This window comes from Taurulus bubalis (assembly GCF_910589615.1).
Source record: "Taurulus bubalis genome assembly, chromosome: 15".
In the NCBI taxonomy this organism is placed as follows: domain Eukaryota; kingdom Metazoa; phylum Chordata; class Actinopteri; order Perciformes; family Cottidae; genus Taurulus; species Taurulus bubalis.
Genome location: NC_136603.1, coordinates 4,137,223 through 4,155,493, shown reverse-complemented (window position 1 = coordinate 4,155,493; position 18,271 = coordinate 4,137,223). Strand labels below are relative to the sequence as shown.

The following is an 18,271-nucleotide window of genomic DNA, read 5'->3' as shown; positions in this document are numbered from 1 at the left end:
GGGCGGATGTCTTGTGTGTTACTCACGTTGGGAATCCATCGACGCACCTTACTAAACAAACACAGGACTTACGAGCATGGCACGGGCGTTTTTTCCTGAAACCTGACTAAGAGGTTTTTGTCGAAATGACGGCAAAGAAATAAAATATGTTTCGACGGTAAATGACTATAACGTGAGGCGTTGTCTGTCTTCATTTGATCCGCCCAAGTGAAGACCGTTAATCATTAATACTGTCATATCTTCTCTAGCCGATTATAGCTCCGACTTTAATGGGAATCGAGCCTTTCGGGCGCGTTTGATGTGAAACATGCCGTGACTGACTGAACAAAGCCAACCGGAGCAGCAGCTGCCACTCAAGCCCCCGAGGTGAAGCAAACACCGGGCGACTCCTCCCTCTCTGAGACTTGACTGAACTTGAGCGCCGAACACAAAGACCTCAGGGCGGATCTCTGCTGAAAACACTGCAGATCGAGGCCACGCCCCCTCCGATCCTGTCGCTGATGGAGCCCCTTTAGAAACTTGCAGGTGTGTTCTTTGCACTGGAGTCGTGGCTCAAGCATTCACATGGAAAGTGATGGAAGTGCTTGGGTTTCTCAGCAGCTGTTTTCAGGGCTTTTTCCGACGTCTTTCGGGCCAGCCCGGCTTCTTGGGTGGCTCCTCGGCTCCTCGGCCTCCGCAGGTCCCCGGGATTTAGATCCTTAAAGCTCAACAGCTGACCGTAATCGTTTCACATGTCCGACACCCGAATTCTGCCGTTTCTGACCCGGAGGCAGTGCTAGAAGTGAAAGCAATATTACTCTGTGATTGTTTTACGTCATTATTCTTCCACGCTAACAATGGCTCAACTGGCTTTTGTTTATGACTGGATAATAACCCTTCTGGAACCCTTCGGTGTCTCTCAGCTCTTTGCTTTAGTTTCCATCTCACGGTCATCGTCGGCATGCTTTCCAGCTGTTTGCAGAGGAAAACGCTCCTAAAGAGTCAGTGTGAAGCCACCTGTTGAGCAGCCAGACGCAGTGAAGAGACTCGCCGCTCAGCTGTAATGAACCAAAATGTTTCTGAAAACGTCGAGAAATACGCCCTGCAGTAGCTGAAGACCCTGATTTGCATAAAGTAGACCTGGACCGCAACTTAATGTTCCGTTTGTCTCTGTCTCTTGTCCCCCAGTGTAAAGCGTCTTTGAGTATCTTAAAAAGCGCTATATAAGTTTGAATTATTATTATTAATGCAAATGAGCAGCTGGCCAACGCGACACATCGTGACCAGAATGCATTGCGTTGCTGCTTGCAAACACAATGAATGGGATTCGGAGGCTCGGCCCCTGCAGCACCTGTAATAACCGCCGTCGTGTCCGTAAAGTCACACTCAAACCCTTTGAACCATTCTGAATGGGACAAAAGATTCCGATCAAGTGATCGCAGATTAAAAAGCTTAAAACTCAACGAGTTTAAAGAGGCCAGAGGAAGGGGCGGGACTTTGGTTTTCTTGTGGCTTTGCTTTGTAGCTTTGTTGCCATTCATGCGGTGCGATCCAGCTCTAGAGATCTTTAAATCCCTGTACACATTATGACATAATTATCAGGCCTAGCTTGCATTATACCTATCATTATTTTTGACTAAAAATAAACTGGGACATAAAGACGTCCTTTTCCCTGAGTGACAACAAATGAAATGCGTCCTCGAGTCACAGAGTTAATCATAGTGTCTGTCGCCCTTTAATAAAACATTGAATAGGCTTTTGTCCCCTGCCTGCTGTGAGTAACGTCCGTGGATGTTGAGGCGTGCTGCGAATCTACCAGTAAACACCGTTTTCGCGGCCGGTAATGACTGTTGTCCGTCCAGCACGAGATGTTCTCCGCGTAGGAGTCGCACGTCCGAGCTGCCGATGCCTGTAATTGAACCCGGTCTGATCTTTTAGTTTCACTGAGCTCTGCAGGCTGCTCTTCTTGAAGGTGTTCCTCTTTGACCGGCACGCAAACATGAAGCCAAATGAGAAGAAGTTGTGTCTCTCTTTGAAGGCTTTTAGCCTCCAACGTCTCTCACAGACCAGATATCGTGTCTCTGTTTACTTCTGATGACGAGCCGCTCGGCTCAGCGGACAAGAGGCAGCTTGTCTCGGCCTGCGCGCTTTAACAGGCCACATTCTTTTGCTGTTTTACTCTGACAGACAGACACACAAAGACCGGGGAGTAATATTGTTTTAACAGCCACGTTAAAGGGGAATCGCATCAGGGGATTAGCTTAGCTTAGCATCAAAGCTTGAAACGGGGGCTAAGCCGTAGAGGTGCTCGTCTGCATACTTTTTCACTCTTTCCTCCCGCGTCCAGTCTTAATGCTAAGCTAAGCTAATCATATTATGCTACTAGCTTCATAATACAACAGCCAGCGGGGAGAAACAAAAGGAATTATCATTATTATTCTCCCGCCTGCTCTTCTGCATGAGCAGGAAGTTGCCTCCAGGCCTCTAAATCTGAAAACACCCTCTGGATTATAAGGATGAATCACATCCCTCCAATCCCACAATACACAACTCAAATCCTCATATTTCTATTGACTATATATTGATAATTCCCTTTCCACTTTGCTGACGTTCCCTCCCGAGGCGTCGCTGCGAGTTCGGAGAGGTCGGCCGAGGAGCCGCCGTGCGTCGTGTCTCCCTCTTATCTTGTCAGGACGGTGCGCAGCACGCTCGGGGAGGATCAGCAGCAATCGCTCCTCGGGAATGACAGGAAATGTGACTGGCAGGAGTTCAACTTTTACCTCGAGTGAACCTAAAGATCCGACTCGGTTTTCAGGGGAAATGAAACACAGAAGTTTTTGTCTCGTCTTCTGTGGAAAAAAAATATTAAACTCAAAACTTCTTCGTCAGCAGTTCGGTCGCCCGCTGACTCGTGTAGAGAAGCCGCTGTCACTCCGCGGGGCTCTTCCACTCGGAGGGTTTCTCTCTGACGGTGGTTTTCGTGGTTCTTCTTCCCGTCTCATCGACGGCGTCACGTCTGCTCCCCAACTCTTCGTCTTGCAGGCGGAGCGTCGCTGACGGACTGAATTAATAGTTGGCTGCAAATGTGCAGGAAAGAAAACAAAAAGTGTGTGTTTCGATACCTAAATTATTTAAAAACGCCCCTCAAAAAAGAAATAAATTCAAAACAAACCAGCTCTTCATTTCGGTACAATGTGACCTTGGACTGAATTTAAATGAATCCCTTCTGTTTCATTTTTCTTCTCCTGTTTACACACACACACACACACACACACACACACACACACACACACACACACACACACACACACACACACACACACACACACACACACACACACACACACACAGATAAATAGACTCTCGAGCCCGTCTGAGCCTGTGACCAAGCGGTAATCTCACCCCACGGCCCACAGTGTGTAATTAGGCGAGCGGTTCGCCCTGACATTGTTCTGCGCTGCGGTCCTTCCCCGGGTCGGGGAGCGGCCGCATGCGATGATGCGTTCGTCTGGCCCCACCTCTCTGAAACCCGGTCACACAGACCGCTCTGTCATTTGACACATATTTGAGATTACAAAAAGCCACGCACACGGGATGTGTCGATATTAACTGTGGAATGCTGGGACGTGGCGGCTGAACCTTCTTCTCCGTCACAAAGTCGGTCGAATTCCACTGCAAAAGACTAAAAGTCTGAAACTGTCCTGATGTGTTTTTTTTGCTGATATACTTTCCCATGAACCACAGACTTGGGAACAATAAGTGAAGAGTCTGCTCTTTCCTCAGAGGGGACAAGAAGGCTGAGATTTGTGTGCACCACAAAATATGTATGTATAGCGTCTTTGAGTACTTAGAAAAGCGCTATATGAGATTGAAGTATTATTATTCTTCACCTCGTTCAAAATGCTATGGAACTGCATCGTGCTTCAGTCAAAGACCTTTGTATTTTCTCAGGAGAGGACCGCCAAATATCTCGTAGTGTATTTAAATCACTGTAAAACCACAGCATTCGCCTTCATTCATAGATCATATGCAGGCATTCCAATAATGTGGTGTAAGGTTTCCCACAGGAAAGCCTTTTCGGGTTCTTCATCTTCCCCGAGACGGACAGACTTTCTTTTTCTCTTTCTACTTCAAATGTACGAATTCCGGCGAGCCAGGGGTGCGCTGCAAGTATTTCATATATATTCAGTGCCGATTTCCACCAGGCTTCAGCCGAGAGCTGGAAATAGGGCAAAGCTTTCCCTCTGCAACCGGAGACGTGAGAGGATGGAGGCCATGTTTTCTTTCCAAACGCACACAAACACGCCGCAGCCGCCGGGCCACAGGCAGCTCTCTGACCACCCCGACAGGAAGTCACTGTTTCAGTGTGTGTGTGCGTCTGTGTGTGTGTGAGCCCGTCAACATCAACGCCCTCCGTTCCAGCCCCTCCCTCCCGCATCCCATCAAGACGGCGCATTCCCAGTGAGGGCCAATGGAGCTCTGCAGAAAAAACAAGTCGAATTGACTTTGAGACAATGTGGCTAAAAATATCTCAACTGTAGTAATTGAGTTGAATAACTCGGGTTTGCAGACATTTGGTGGATTTAAACATCTGCGTCCGTCTCTCGCGAAGCAGCGGATGACGCCTCCTTCCCTGCAGAGCGGGGATATGTGGATCTGCACCAAGGTCCGTTGCTCCCAGATGTCCGACGCAATTTGCTCTGGGAACATTTTGTTTATTTGAAAATGCTTCCGTGAAAAAAGGCAGCTTGAGTTTAGCTTTTGCACATATGCATGATGCAGCTGTGCTTCTTAAAATAACCCAACAGCTCATTTCCTTTTTTATATAATCTCCAAATATTTACATAAGCCTGTTTTTTTTTTTTTTTTTTTTTTTTTTTTTTTATAAATGCGATGTTGAAATCCAGCATGTCTCCAGGCAGAGAATGTGGGAATGCGTTTAAATGCCTGTGGACTGTAACTAGAGCTGGCTTGGTTTAGTGAAAACTACATTGTTGAGCCCATAATTGTGCCGCTTTTTCTCAGATCTCAGATCTTTGTTCTCCTCAAGCTGTTCCTCACGGCATTTAACTGGTGTGGAAATCAATAACCTCACATGTAGAAGTGTAACTCGGATCCTGTAGCTCCATGTAGATCTCTCTTCATGGTCCATTTAGTAGCTGTTGTGCAGCTTTCCATCACGACGCATGACCTTCATCAGCGTTCTGGATGTGCAGACGATCTTCATCCACACACTTCTTTTTTTTAGCATTGTTCTGATACCGGCAACGGAAATGCCTCCGATGCATTGCCTTGCTTTATGATGCGTTCAAGCTCTATTCAGTAAAAATGAGTATCGGGCGTAGGCAAAGAATCTTGAATAAATGCAGTTGTTTGAAGGAGATGTTTTATGCAATATATACATTTTTACTTGTTGTTTTTAACGCACTCTTAAAGTGTACGTATCAGGAACGAAAAAGCATGTATTGCAACATCTCAACATATTATATAAGTTGTTCCCACGTTATCATCTCTACTGAGTTCAGTATATTAAAACTTTCTACTTTATTAATTGATGAGCTCTTTTAAGTCGGAGGTGTATTGTGAAGCACTGGAAGGCGACGAAGGTGGAGGACCGTTCTCTCGCTTTCTCGTTTCTTTTTTTCTCATCTTTCTCCTCAGTGGTGAATTAACTGTGAATCTGTAACGTGTTCACCTCTGTGGAAGTTTATCCACGACTAAAAGACTGGAGGGAGCAGTAAAACAGATCCGTGCTCAACCCATCTGCGTACGCTCGTCGTCGGCTGTGACCCCGGAGTGGATGGTTTTTGAAAAGATGCATAATTCAGGAAAGAGAAAGCAGCTGAAGCGTCTTCAACAGCGTTTCCCCCCGTGTCACTTCACGCCCTCTTGGCTGCTCGTGCAGACTGACTGAATGTCTGGAGGAACGTCATGGAAAAGTTGCAAGTGAAAGGAGGAAGGTCAGAGAACGCATTCCATCTCTCCTCCTCCTCCTCCTCCTCCTCTGCCACAGCTGCGTTTATCACGAGCGGTGTTTAATCTCACTGTCGAGTGGCGACTCGCAATGAAAAGAAGTGGAGCGACTCAGCAGCTCAATAACAAAAAAAAGGAATGACGGGAGGAAAAGAAAAGAGCCGGCGCACTTGCTCCAAACATCTGGATGGCCGAGGCCGTGGTTATCGAACACGCACTCGGGAAGTGCTGGTATTCTCTGAGGCGGTACCGGACTATAATATGACTTGACGGAGAAACCTGAGCGAAGCACACTCTGCCTTTTTAAATAGTATAAATATGTCAGGATCTCTCCTTTAGGACATTATTCTGGAGTCTCATAGTCTGAATCCCTCCAAAAAAATGAACCAGTTGCGTCAGTGGAAGTAATTTAAGTCCCTGTTTCTGATGCCTAGAATGGACATGACTCCAATGTGAACTTGTGTCGCTTTTAAAGGTGCAGTGTGCAGTAGGGCTGTGCGGTATACCGGTTTCAGTTTTCCGTTCGTATGAATTTTTCATATACCGTCATACCGGTCGCCTGTTTGGCAGCAACAACATTTAATGTTCACAGCTTGAAGCTGAAGGAGCAGCGGACCGAGCTACTTACGTCTCATGTTAACTCACTTGACTCATGGTTAGCAAGAAATGACATCGCCAAAATGCATGCTGGGTAAATGACACCGCCCACACAGGAAGACTTTTCTTGTGCAGGAAGAAGTCTCTTCTTGTGGGCTTTACCCAGCATGCATTTTGGCGATGTCATTTCTTTCAAACCATGAGTCAACTTCTATCCGTGAGACGTAAGTAGCTCAGACCGCTGGACACGCATCTGTGACTGTAAACATTAAATGTTGCTGCCGGCCGAAGAATGACAATAGTCGTTACGGCCGCGCATGCGCCACTAGTATCAAGGGATTCCCCTGGGTCCTAAATCCCTCCATGTTTAGCTCCCTATGTACCAATCAAAACAGCTGCTGGCCAGTTGCGAGCGAGTGGTGAATAACGATGGCGGTGGCGGTCCTTTTCGGCGTCAATAAATTAATGTGTTTATTTGGAGAAAGAAATACTGTGATATACCGTGAAACCGCCAGAATCTTACAAAATACCGTGATATGAATTTTTGGCCATACCGCCCAGCCCTAGTGTGCAGCATTTAGCATCTACATGTACCTCCATGTGTGTAGCAGTGGTTCTGACACGCTTGGCACACGGGAAGTTTCCATTGGTTGCAATCTGTCTCCTCACTGTGAGATGCCGTCAAATCCTCAACACCGGACCTTTAATTGATTTTTAAATTAGTTTTTCACTTGGTGGGAAGTTTGATTATTTATAACTGTGTCCGTGTTCTTCAGTGGGTTCATCAGAGCTTTTTTTTAACACAGCTGCCGATGAGAGAATGTATTTGACTGCTGTGTATTAACTTGCTCTGTACCTGTGAAATAACCCAAATGATTAGATCAAAGTAGAACCAAAAACCCTCTGCAGAGCCGCATCAGTGCAGCTTTAAAGTTTTGTCCCAAACTACAAGGCAGTGAAACCGCAACCACCACACGGAGAGCAGGGAGAGGGTTTGAAGACGACACACCTGGGAGCAGCTCGTCAGGACTTGTTGAACAATGAGCAGCTGCACTTTCACATCTTATATCCTCCTCAAACTCTCACCAAAAACCCAAAACAGAAGAAGAAGAAGAAGAAGAAGAAGGCTTGTTGCCCTCCGAATGCAGCGGAGTCATTCAGGGACACGGGCCCAGTGCTGGTACAGTGACTCAGCCGCATGCCACTGGTCACGGCCAAGAGGACTGGGAGTGGTGCTCTAGACTCAGGACTCCTTTGATCGGTCTGTTTTTCCACCTTTTAAAAAAAACGTTTAAATAAATAAAAAATGCACTTAAATATAGCATAATCAAGAGGTGAAACGTTAATACAGAGAATGTGCAGACGTCTGTGACTCCAGACGCTGTGTTGCACAACCCTGTGACCACGATTCATGACTGGATGTTTCCCGTTTGTTTTCGCCTCCGTGACCTCTTTGAGGGTCTGGGTTTAATCAGCTGTTTTTGTCCCTTCCCTCTTCACGTTGAGTGGCAGCCGATTCTGCATGTTGGGCAGAAGGGGGAGGAGCCACAGACGAGCAGTGATTTCACTCGTCTTAGATCATCGGTCTGTCCTCAATGTGTTTCCCTTTAAAGGGGTTAGAACATGTAACTCAATGTGGCAGTTATTAGTTTATTGTTGTTTGTCCCCCAAAAGATTTACGACAAACACTGGACCTCACGCAGGAAGTGATATAAGAACACGTTTGGCCTTATTTCTGTTCATGTTCACAGAATGTCGTTATTTAGCTGGCAGCCGGTCATTTCCTGGATTCAACAGACTTTTCTACCACTCACAGGCCAAAGCAAAGAACCCATATCATATATCATATAATCAAGATTATGTGTTTTTTAGAGTATTCTAATGACTAGATTAAATAAATACTGGTCTAATTAAGACTATAAAGCCCCTTGGATGACTTTCCCCGTGTTCAGCTTCTGAATGGGTTACATTCTGCTCTTTTCTTTTCCTGTATTGGCGCTCTGGGAAATCACATGTTTGTGATCACAATTTATGATCAAGTGGGATTCATTATCACGAACACCTGATTCGGAGCAGATTTGGATGCTAAAAATGTTTGGTGCATCTGGCGTGGAAAATTAGCAGAAAATATGAGAGAATTAGAAGAATGTTGCTGCACGAGACCCATTAAAGGTCCTCTGAAAACTTATATAGTCTATTATAATAAGACGTTTTATTTGTATAGCGCTTTCAAAGGTACTGAACGGCACTTTAACCGAATAAAAACAAGCAGATACATAACATAACAGTATAAAAACAATAACAAAAGTAAAACCAACCATTACACAACTAGCATAGTTATTGTCTCTGATGAAACACATGCCTGACCTGTCTGAAAACTAGACTGACTGGGCTGCAACAAATCATTCATTCATTTCAGAAAATAGTAAAAAAAACTAAACATTCCCATCGGTACCTAAAGACCTTCATTTTACGGCGCCGGCCGTCTGACTCGCCGCACTACTGCTGCTTATTCCTGCTCTCGTTCTGCATGTTTCCTCTGACGTGAACCAGGGGTCCTTGTCTTTGAGCCGCGTTGATAAAGTGCGGACGCCTCCTCTCCGCCCGCGTCCTTATCTTCAGAGATAGCGGCCTCGTGAATGAGCTCTTTGTGGAACCGGCGGTGTGAAACTCGGCTCGTCAGGCGGCCGTCCTCCCTCCGTCAGGGATCCCTCAGGCCGGGGGTCACGCAGACGAGTTTAAACGAGCCCCGGTGGGGCGCGGCGGCCTCCAGGAGACTCGCCTCCTGCTGCAGCGGTTCCGGTGCGGATAACAAGTTAATGAGTGCGGCGGTTTACTCGCTGTAGATGTGGAGGAGCTGAGCTCCAGCTGCTGCGAAGGAAGGTCAGATTGTTTTCTCAGGGAGAGGAAACAGACAGGGGGTGTGTTTGTGTGTGTCGTACACTATATATGGCCCAGTGTATCTGGACGACCTCGTCATCTTGTGCACTTGAGGTCATGTTTTCTTCATGTTTGTGTTAAGCTCCTTAGTTCCAGTTAAAATGAGTTGTATGGCTGCAATCAATCAGTCAGACCTCATTTGTTTTGCACTTTTCTCACACACACACACACACACATTCCACGCGCCCCAAAAGCGTGGAATGACTTAGAAATGTATAAATTGTTCAACAATAAAAGCGTCCAATGGAGATTAAATCAGGAGTGAAAAGCTAGCATACATTTCATCAGTTGGCAGTGAGGAAGCACCAGAGGCAGGATGTGAAACAGATGAAACTCTAACTCGTGTCCCAGCAACCCCGTGCACAGAGAACTGGTTTAATGGGAAGTCTCGACTGGTCCTGACCTCAACCCCCAGTCCAGCGCCTTTTTAGGATCTATTGAAACGTCGGATGGGAGCAAATCCCTGCAGCCAGAACCTTTTACAACGCCAAGCGTTTGCAATCTGCCATCTTGGTTTTGAATCCCTCCAGCATGAAGCAAATCCACAGCAGCTGCCAGGATCTCCGGATCAGATCCCTCATAGCGACCACCGCTGACGTTCCTCTCTCTTTGCCCCTCCCATCCTCTCTCCCCAGGTCACGGAGAATGTCACTGCGGCGAGTGCAAGTGCCACGCCGGCTACGTCGGCGACAACTGCAACTGCTCCACGGACACGTCGCCCTGCGTGGCCGACGACGGGCAGATGTGCAGCGGGCGCGGCAGCTGCGTGTGCGGCCGCTGCCAGTGCAGCGAGCCCGGCGCCTTCGGGGACACCTGCGAGAAATGCCCCACCTGCCCCGACGCCTGCGGCACCAAAAGGTAAAGACACACACGTTTGGGTATCATCAGTTGTGTTTTTGCGACGCTTGATGCGGATGTGTTCATTGCTTGAGAAGAAGAGAAAGAGGTTGGGACATTGACAACAAGGCGCCCTCAGGAATCCACAGCGATGACGGAAAAAGGTCAAGCCCCGCCCCCTCGCATAACTCACTCACTTCGGGGCTTATCTGGGCTTTGATGAGCGAGTCATAAGAGAGTCGTCCAGATCAGTCGTGCCATCGGTGACCCCCAGAAATGAACGCCGTTTGAACTTCAGCATCCCTCGGCTCGCCCTCTGAGGTCGCGGGTTAAACGCCTCGTAGAGAGAGGAGTCCTCTGTGAGGACACACACACACACACACACACACACACACACACACACACACACACACACGGCTCTTTATGCAACGGCCTGTCGCCCTCCACCAGACTGGATATTTGTCAATATTAGTCAGACCGCTCCCACGGGCATAACTGTAAAGCAGTGTTTCTGCTTGATTTGCGGTTTATATTTTACTTCAGCGCGTTTAGTTAAAAAAGTCTGATGTGCCGTGTTCATGAAGGGAGGATTTATTGCATGACGTGTTGCTTGCGTACGTTTTTAAATAGATTTATCTCATAAACTGACAACTCTGTGGCAGATTCACAAGAGAACCTGCACACGCTAAACCTTAAAATAAGACGAAGGAAACTGCACTCCCCGAGCCAATTGCACATCTGTGCTCTCTGTGCTTTTTTTTGCACATATTTAAAGGCGAATGAGCCTCACGGCAAAAAAGACTCTAATTCACAACAATTAACGCAACTCTAAGGGGTGTTTTCTTTGTATCTGGAAGCAGTGGAGGGTTTTAATGACCGCTGAGTCATGAAGAGTAGATGAATAAAGCTCCCTGACAGGAGAGGAGGAAAAAGATGATGCTTGTGGAGACGCATTATAGTTTCTGCTGCGGCCCCTCAGTGTGTGATGTATCCAAGCTGACATGAAGACGCTTCCAGTGTTGTGATGGAGGGGCATCTTGCGGGGCATCTTTTGACAGCTGACGTAGCCGGACTTCTCTCTGAGTGCTTTCGAGCTCATGAATAAAGATGAAAGAAGCTATTTTGCGAACTCGGCGTCCTCTGCTTCCCCGTTGAACTCGCTCTCTCCTCCGCTTCAGGGAATGCATCGAGTGCCGGCTCTTCAACTCGGGGCGACTCGCAGACAACCAGACCTGCCAGCGCCTGTGCAAGGACGAAATCATCACAGTGGAGACCCTCAGTGAGTGCACACACACACACACACACACACACACACGTATAGTCACTTTGGACGAAAGCATCCCACAAACAGATGTTGATACAATGTTTCCAAAGCAGAATCGCACAAGCACGAAAAAAACTCCTAATAATAACAACGTAAGATGGCTGCCAGCTCTTTCGTCTGGTTGATGCGCAGCTCCCTGCGTCCCTCACACTCCTCCCGTGGCTGGATGAAGGTGTGTGTTATGCAGGTGTCGGTCTGGGCGTCTCGGCTCTCTGCTCTGTGTTCGTTACACATCCCTCACATCCCTCGCAGCCCGGAGGGAGATGTTCAGGAATGCGTTACTTAAGCGCACAGAGATTTATGGCGGCGCTTCAGAGGAGGACGAGGTTGTGTGTTCAGCTACAGAGGTTATTATTGTTGTTGTTGTTGTTGTTATGAGGATCGTTCCATGTTCCTGACCCGGGTCCAACGGGTTCCGTAGCGTTCCCCCGCTGGTCCGGCCGTCTGACCGGCCTTAATGGACTCCACATGCACATTCCACATACTTGGTGCATGAAACGGAGGAGGAGGGCGGATGACCTCACTCTCCTGCGTTTTTTCGGATAATGAAGATTGGAGACAAGGGCACCCGGAATATCAGCGTCTCGCTTGAGGTTTCACAGCAGAGAAACCGTCAGATTCCTCTCTCTCCCTCTCCTCCTTTTGTCTCTGTCTCTCTCTCCCTCCTCCATTGCTCTCTCTCTCCCTCTCCTCCTTTTGTCTCTGTCTCTCTCTCTCTCCTCCCGTTGTCTCTCTCTCTCTCCTCCTTTTGTCTCTGTCTCTCTCTCTCTCCTCCTTTTGTCTCTCTCTCTCTCTCTCCTCCCGTTGTCTCTCTCTCTCTCCTCCTTTTGTCTCTGTCTCTCTCTCTCTCCTCCTTTTGTCTCTCTCTCTCTCTCTCCTCCTTTTGTCTCTCTCTCTCTCTCTCCTCCCGTTGTCTCTCTCTCTCTCCTCCTTTTGTCTCTGTCTCTCTCTCTTTCTCTCTCTCTCTCCTCCCGTTGTCTCTCTGTCTCTCCTCCTTTTGTCTCTGTCTCTCTCTCTCTCCTCCTTTTGTCTCTGTCTCTCTCTCTCTCCTCCCGTTGTCTCTCTCTCTCTCCTCCTTTTGTCTCTGTCTCTCTCTCTTTCTCTCTCTCTCTCCTCCCGTTGTCTCTCTCTCTCTCTCTCTCCTCCTTTTGTCTCTCTCTCTCTCTCTCCTCCCGTTGTCTCTCTCTCTCTCCTCCTTTTGTCTCTGTCTCTCTCTCTTTCTCTCTCTCTCTCCTCCCGTTGTCTCTCTCTCTCTCCTCCTTTTGTCTCTGTCTCTCTCTCTCTCCTCCTTTTGTCTCTCTCTCTCTCTCTCCTCCTTTTGTCTCTGTCTCTCTCTCTCTCCTCCTTTTGTCTCTCTCTCTCTCTCTCCTCCTTTTGTCTCTCTCTCTCTCTCTCCTCCTTTTGTCTCTGTCTCTCTCTCTCTCTCCTCCCGTTGTCTCTCTGTCTCTCCTCCTTTTGTCTCTGTCTCTCTCTCCCTCCTCCATTGCTCTCTCTCTCCCTCTCCTCCTTTTGTCTCTGTCTCTCTCTCTCTCCTCCCGTTGTCTCTCTGTCTCTCCTCCTTTTGTCTGTCTCTCTCTCTCTCCTCCTTTTGTCTCTGTCTCTCTCTCTCTCCTCCTTTTGTCTCTGTCTCTCTCTCTTTCTCTCTCTCTCTCCTCCCGTTGTCTCTCTGTCTCTCCTCCTTTTGTCTCTGTCTCTCTCTCCCTCTCCTCTTGTGTGTCTCCCTCTCCTCCCTTTGTCTCTATCCCTCTCCTCGTTTTGTCTCTCTCTCTCCTCCTCTCTCTCTCTCTTTCTCTCTCTCTCTCCCTCTCCTCCCTTGTGTCTCTGTCTCCTCTCTCTCTGTCTCCTCCTCCCTTTGTCTCTCTCTTCTCCTCTCGCTCTCTCTCTGTCTGTCTGTCTCTCTCTCTCTCTCTCTCTCTCTCCCCCCCTCCCTGACTGAAGACCAGCCTTGGTGGATAAACTGATGGGATACAACAATAATTCCTTCAGAGCGCTGGTTGAAAGTGAGGTCACACAGAAGAAGGAATCAATCAAATGTATCTTCTTTTCATTTAGAAGAATATTTCCTTAAATAAGAGTGAAGAAGCTTAAAGAACAAGTCAATAAAAGTTAATTATATTCAAGGTCTGTTCTTTTGTCCTTTTTGTTCGGTTAAATAAAATTGAATTATGTTTTTTTTTTCTTTCTTTCGTCCATGTTATTTTCTTTTCTTTATCTCCTTTTGTGGTATATATATATATATATATATATATATATATATATATATATATATATATATATATATATATATATATATATATATATATATATATATATATATATATATATATATGGACAGCAGTTTAAAGACTGATTCTCTGCTTCCCTTCCAGACACGGAGGACCCCGGCGCTGTGCTTTGTCTCTACAAGACAGACAACGATTGTGTCATGAAGTTCACGTATTCTGAGCACGCCAGCGGGCAATCCATCCTCACAGCCCTCAAAGAGCCAGGTCAGTGCCCACAACAACAACACATTACGTAGTCTTTCCTCTTTTTTTCAAAACAGTGCTGTTTGGTGCATGAATCAACAAGCATCCCCAGTCCATCATAAAAACATGTTTCTAAAGATTTAAAGGGACGACACCATTCCGCTTTGAACCCGTCACTATGCACCTGCATTACTCTCCCATTATCGTATATAAAGGAAAAATGTTTATTGTAGATTCTGATTTTTCTGTGTGTGCATTTGATGATTAAGTGCAAACTTAAAGACACAATGAGTCTGGTTTTTCCTTCAGAACAATAGACTTAAGGGAGAACCAGTCACACAAACAGATTCCTTCTCAAGCGGCTTGAACGAGGGACCTGTCATGAACTTAATAATTATGTTGAAATGATCCCACTGACTGCAATTTGATTTGTGATATAACTCTAGATGTATTCATAGAGCCTAACTGTATAACTATTCATTAAATTGGCTATTGATGCTATAGTTTAACACCATCATATCAATACGAACAAATCAAATTATTTGACCCCCTCCCCTTGTGGTGGCGAGACGCTCTCATTCACACACAGGTTCATGTTTACAGTTATCATGAGTCCAACGAGCAATAAACATCCAGAGAGTGAATATAAAAACACCAAAATGTAAACAATGCGTCTTCACATGCAGAGGCCCCGCCCCCTGCTCGGTTTGGGACGTTTCTGGGCGTCGGCTTCCTCGTAGCGACCGCAAACTAAGGGAGGAACTTTTTTTTTAGATTCGGCCTCCATTGGTGAAATGATTTCGATCCGAGCCTGACTTTCTGTCTCTTCCCCGCGTCAGAGTGCGGCGGCGGGCCGGACGCCATGATGGTGCTGCTCGCCGTGGTCGGCAGCATCCTGCTGGTGGGCGTGGTGCTGCTCGCCGTCTGGAAGCTGGCCATCACCGTGCACGACCGCAGAGAGTTCGCACACTTCCAGAGCGCACGCTCACGAGCCCGATACGAGATGGTAAGGATGCCTGACACACACACACACACACACACACACACACGTAATAGCGTTGGAATAGTTGATGCATCTAGAAGAACCACACGTTCCAGGCTCTCCGTCACTGGTTTGGACCCCTGCACTTCCTCGTCCCTCACGCTGTGTCTTTGTGTGACTTCCTGTTTCTCCTCAGGCCTCCAACCCGCTGTACAAGCAGCCCGCGTCGACACATTTCGTGGAAACGGATTTCAACATGTACGGGAAGTCCTTCAACGGAGACGTCCACTGATCCCTTCAGGCGTCGGGGGGGCGCGGCAGGACCGGTCCGACGAACAGAACCCTGGAGGACGGGGGACTCGAACACTCGATTTGCACCGGACGAAAGACGTGAAATGAACTAGACTGTTTTCCGATGGAGGGGATGGGGGTCTGTGGCCTTTTTTTTTTTTTTGTTTTATCTTTACGCAGGAGATTCAAGCCCTCCACCGAGATGATGTGACTTTTTCTTTTCTTCATCCGTGTGTGTGTTTCGCTGACAGCTGTGACCGTCGGTGGAAGGAGAACGAAGCGTGAACTCCTCGGTCCTGTTCAGAGAGAGAGAGAGAGAGGGAAAGAAAGAAAGAGAGAGGGAGAGAGAGAGAGAGAGAGAGAGAGTAGCGTTAGCGGTGAGTTTGCCTGCATTACACAAAATAAACAAACTCATGAAAACCACGACTCCAAACACATAAAACCATTCAATCTTTGCACAGAGCAGCAGGACATTGGCTTATATTTGTCTATTTTTATAAACACTATTTTGTGTATAAACTTTGCACCCAACAGGACTCTGAATAGATTTCACTCCGCATCGGATCATTTGAAATGCACAGGATTATTAAAAAGCACGTATTTCTGAAGGTGGCTATGATGACGTTGTGGTACTACTAACATTTATTACTAAGCAATAGACTTCTTCATTTTGCACAGAGAATATTGAGAGGCAAGTAAAGATTAAAAGTCTCTTCTATGTTTGTGTGTGTGTGTGTGTGTGTGTGTGTGTGTGTGTGTGTGTGTGTGTGTGTGTGTGTGTGTGTGTGTGTGTGTGTGTGTGTGAGAGTACGCTCCCTTCTGTTAGTCTGAATTGTAGGATTTCCAACTCTCCCCCCAGGCTTTGAACACAACATTAAAGTGAGGCTGGTGCTGATCTATATTTGTCTTTTTTTTTTTTGACCAATCCAAAGAGCAAAACCAACAATGTGTCGTCCCTCAATTCTTTCAGTCGTGACCTGAACTGGAGACCCGGAGGTTTCCCTCAGTTGATCTGCAGCTATTCTTTCATAACAGATTAATCATTTCACTCTTTTCTCTTGTAATGTTTTGGTAATTGTTTCTGCTTCTATTGCAAATGTAACGTGTGATTTTGGACAGTTGGTCCGACTAAACCAACACAATGAAGACGTCACTGTGGGCATTAGGAAATTGTGACGGGCTTTATTATATTTTACTATTTTGTGAAACAAACGATTAATCGAGAAAATAAGAGGCAGATTAAAAAATGAAAATAATAAATATTTGCAATGCTTTGAATAACACGGACAATTCTTGTTAGTTGGTTCGGATCATTGTTGGTCTTTGCGTTGGATTTAAAAATATATATACAAATATAGTAAATATGACTAGAACACCTCACAGTTGCAGCCGGCTCCTGTGATGGTGGATCTGCTTCACGAGGTGGAGAGGAGATCTCCTCTAGACCTGGAAACACAAACACATGCAGCACTCGTGGGTCGATGATGTGGGTTTGGGCAGACGGCCCGTGAGGGGCTGGGAGGAGACTTTGGGGGAAGAACCCTCAAAGGAAGAGTCCAGAGTCATGAAGCGCCGGTCACTGTTCCCAGAGAGAGAGGCGAGGCCGCAACTGTCTCATGTTCGAGGGGCGAGAAAGGAACGTGTAAATGTGGCAGGGACTGTGTGTGTGTGTGTGTGTGTGTGTGTGTGTGTGTGTGTGTGTGTGTGTGTGTGTACATTCAGTGCCAAAAATGTTTTCAGTCCGTGTGTCTCGGCACCGTTTACTAAACTCACCCACCTTTTTCAGCTCAAAACACACGTTTAGTTCTTCTTCCTGTACAGGCGTGAACATTTTCACACACACACACACACACACACACACACACACACACACACACACACACACACACACACACACACACACACACACACACACACACACACACACACACACAGAGAGCAAGAACAATAAATCTGCTTATGTCAAAGAGGTCGACGGGTCTGTTGTGTTTGGCTCAGTCGTGCAGTCCGTACTTACAGAGGCTGCGTTTGGGGGCGGGGCCTCGATCGGGGGTCTAATTTTAAACATGACTCCGTGTGTGTGTGTGTGTGTGTCTGCGTCTGCACGTCTGCACCCTGCAGTAAAACATCTGTTTGGCCCACTAACCCGCGCTGGCACATGTCTGACGCGTGATCCTGGAGGCCGGGCCGATGCGGTAACTGTACCCCTCCCAGTGGGACCCCCTCCCAGTAGGAACGCCCAGTGGGACCTCCTCCCCAGTGGGACCCCCGCCCAGTGGGACCTCCTCCCCAGTGGGACCCCCGCCCAGTGGGACCTCCTCCCCAGTGGGACCTCCGTCCCAGACGCTGACGTGTTTACAGAACAACCCTTTAATTACACTTTCAGTCGCTTGCGTTAGGGTTGTTGTATATTCAGGGCTCAACGTTGCCTTTTTTAGTCCCCTTCTGTTATGAATAACTAAGATCCACTCAGCTTAATGAAAGAATAAAAGCTTTAGTATATGGGTATTTAACTAATGTTCAGCAAGGTCCAGTTTGAGAAAATGTCCTCATCAAAGGTCCAGAACATCAGTGACGTCTAGCTTGCGCTAAGATTTAGTCCCATATGTATTGAAGTAGCAGTGATTTCAACATCTGTATGAAGTCAACCACTGACTGTCAAATCAAATAAAGAAAGAAAGAAAGAAATAATATCTCAACAATATTTATTATTCGAGTTCAAATTTAACTGGATGAATTATAAATATTCTAATTCTAGACTACAAATTTTAGCATCTGAAATCAGTGTTTTTTTACTTCATTTTGTACACAAACATGTAGAGATTCTTCTTCACATATATGAAAATAATCTCTAATTTGCATGTTCTATTGTGGATTGTT

At 46.8% G+C, this 18,271-nt stretch overlaps 1 protein-coding gene across 2 annotated transcripts in view; it reads left to right on the top strand.

Moving 5' to 3' along the window:
- Nucleotides 1-17,206, top strand: part of itgb5 (integrin, beta 5) — a 38,791-nt gene extending 21,585 nt beyond the window's left edge. Inside the window, exons 12-16 of one of the 2 annotated variants that reach the window (XM_079230678.1) lie at nucleotides 10,125-10,347; nucleotides 11,505-11,605; nucleotides 14,020-14,139; nucleotides 14,958-15,124; nucleotides 15,297-17,206. In XM_079230678.1, coding sequence (XP_079086804.1) covers nucleotides 10,125-10,347; nucleotides 11,505-11,605; nucleotides 14,020-14,139; nucleotides 14,958-15,124; nucleotides 15,297-15,392 — 707 coding nt within the window. In that variant the 3' untranslated portion in view covers nucleotides 15,393-17,206. The other variant, XM_079230679.1, reaches the window with a different exon arrangement.
- Nucleotides 17,207-18,271: the final 1,065 nt, after the last annotated feature.